Below are 2,308 nucleotides of genomic sequence, written 5' to 3' on the forward strand. Positions count from 1 at the left end.
CAATTACAGTGGTTAATGGTTACAAAGCAAATTAAATTGTGTTACACGTCAAAAGTCATATAGCAGTTAGGATAGTATGGCACTGAAAGGGGCAAAGAGAAGCAGGGTATGTGTTGGCGGAACAACTAAACAGGGGGATACCGTGCCCATGGCTCCCCTAGGCCGTTCATGACTGGCACAGAGTCAAGCTTTTCATCCTTTTTACATGGCCCTCACACCTTAGGAAGTGGATAGCATAGAGGTTGGAGAATAGAAAGAAACGGAAAGGAGAAGAGAAGACCGTGCAAAATTAGTCGAGTCGAGGGCTGAGGCTGAAGGTGGGCTGTTCCCTGGGTTTGGGCCTCAGTCTCCAAAGCCCACCCACAGCAACGACAAGCAAGGGATTGGGGGGGGGGGGAGGCAATTCATTACATGATTAATAGATTCATCTGTTAGTTGATGTGTGCTGCTTTCTAGCTTGGAAATATCAACGTTGGTAAATGGAAAATTAATATTATGTTAACTTCATATCTTATCTAACTCATGGTTTTTAATCTTCACATTAATTTGAGTAAAAACGCTAATGTTATAAAACCTCAACCACATGTAACTGAGAATTTAGGCGGACTGATCGGAATTCGTCAGCGGTTTTTTAAGACACGTATTTTATATATGGAGTTTCTTTGGACAAATATCGCAGCTTGTTTGGGATTCCTGTCGAACAAAGTGCAAGAACAACAATGTAGGGAATAACAAGAAAACACTCGAATATGCCGTAGGTCTTTTCGCTATATTGCTTACGTACCGAAGAGGCCTTAGGCATATTCTTGTTTTGATCATAGCTTAGTCCGCTGAATGACGTGGGTCTATCCCAATCCCTCCGTTATGTGCTCTAACTTTAAAACCGCAAATTTTCATGTCATCTTGCCATTGATTTTTACCTATGGCCTTGTATTAGAGCTCAATTTCAGACTTTCACTCGCCTGTCGTTCTGCTTAGTACCCACAGCCATTTTTCTTTTTAATTCTAGTACATCTCCCACTTTAAACTGTCCCATTATCCATGCAGATCTCATCCTACCCTTTAGAATAATGTGGTGTAAATCTTTGTACGGTATGCACTCTCTTAACTGGCTTGGTGTTTATTTGCGTGTTTGGTGTGGGTGCTGAGAGAGAGAGAGAGAGAGAGAGAGAGAGAGAGAGAGAGAGAGAGAGAGAGAGAGAGAGAGAGAGAGAGAGAGAGAGTGTGTGTGTGTGTGTGTGTTGTTGTGTTGTGTTGTGTGTGTGTGTGTGTGTGTGTGTGTGTGTGTGTGTGTGTGTGTGTGTGTGTGTGTGTGTGTGTGTGTGTGTGTGTGTGTGTGTAGTTAAATGCCTGAATAATAAATCACAAGGTTAAAATAATAAACCAAACATGTTCAAATATTTTACTCATCACTGGTTTCGTTCGTATCATAAAATCTAGCATACATGTAACGCACATGTAATTGTCAAAAAATACTGCATATAACCTACAATAACGGCAATTCATTCATCGCTGATCCTAAACTCTTGACGGGCGTAGAAGTGCATGTCGACGAGGAATTCCAAAAGGGCAGTCCGTCTCCACCTGACCTCGTCGACGGCGCCCGGTATAAACTTTTGCAGCTGGAGGAAACCGGCCAATATCGCAGATTATCGGGCCCCGAGGCGTTCAGCACCATTTCTGAAGAGCTCTTGTGAACATCCGCAATGCTGTGTGACCACGGCAACACCGCTGAGGGCCCCAGAGTGGTTGGAGATGTCGGGAAATCTCTCAAAGAGGCATTGAACGCTCGGGAAACATCAGAGCAGTGACCCATTCCGCCCGACCTATCGAAGAAAATGAGGCTGGCAAGAGGGGTAACAATGATATTCCTGTAGCTCAGTGGTTTCCAATCTGCGAGGCTCCTCATACTATAAAGTGAATGGTTAATGGTTTTAAATAAATAAATGTGCTAGACAGAGAAGGTAATAAAGCATTATGGAAAATTATTATGGTGAAAGGGGTGTAAGTTCTTTATTAGAACAAAATGTATCAAATTTGAGCGGTCATGGTATCATGGTATGATAGTTGAGGAGTGGAAACTATAAAGTGAATGGTTTATGGTTAAAAGCGAAAAAATAAATGTGCTAACTAGAAAGTGAAGGTAAATGTATTTTCTTTCTACAGTATTGATATGTGCCAGCTATATCAGTAAATTGCAGTATTTAAGGAATTGGGGCCGCATAGGACGTGACATGGGGAGGAGAATAAAATAAGAAAAGGTTGTAAACCATTGCTGTACGTGATGCAGACATACCTATTTAACATT

The 2,308-nt window shown here is 42.0% G+C and overlaps 1 protein-coding gene across 1 annotated transcript in view; it reads right to left on the reverse strand.

Moving 5' to 3' along the window:
• Nucleotides 1–1,388: 1,388 nt before the first annotated feature.
• Nucleotides 1,389–2,308, reverse strand: part of LOC119582815 — a 3,750-nt gene continuing 2,830 nt past the window's right edge. The window contains exon 3 of the mRNA XM_037931267.1: nucleotides 1,389–1,826. Within this exon, the coding sequence (XP_037787195.1) occupies nucleotides 1,487–1,826 (340 nt within the window). The 3' untranslated portion in view covers nucleotides 1,389–1,486. The remainder of the gene's footprint in view (nucleotides 1,827–2,308) is intronic.

The sequence above is a fragment of the Penaeus monodon genome, chromosome 16 (genome assembly GCF_015228065.2).
Source record: "Penaeus monodon isolate SGIC_2016 chromosome 16, NSTDA_Pmon_1, whole genome shotgun sequence".
In the NCBI taxonomy this organism is placed as follows: Eukaryota; Metazoa; Arthropoda; class Malacostraca; order Decapoda; family Penaeidae; genus Penaeus; species Penaeus monodon.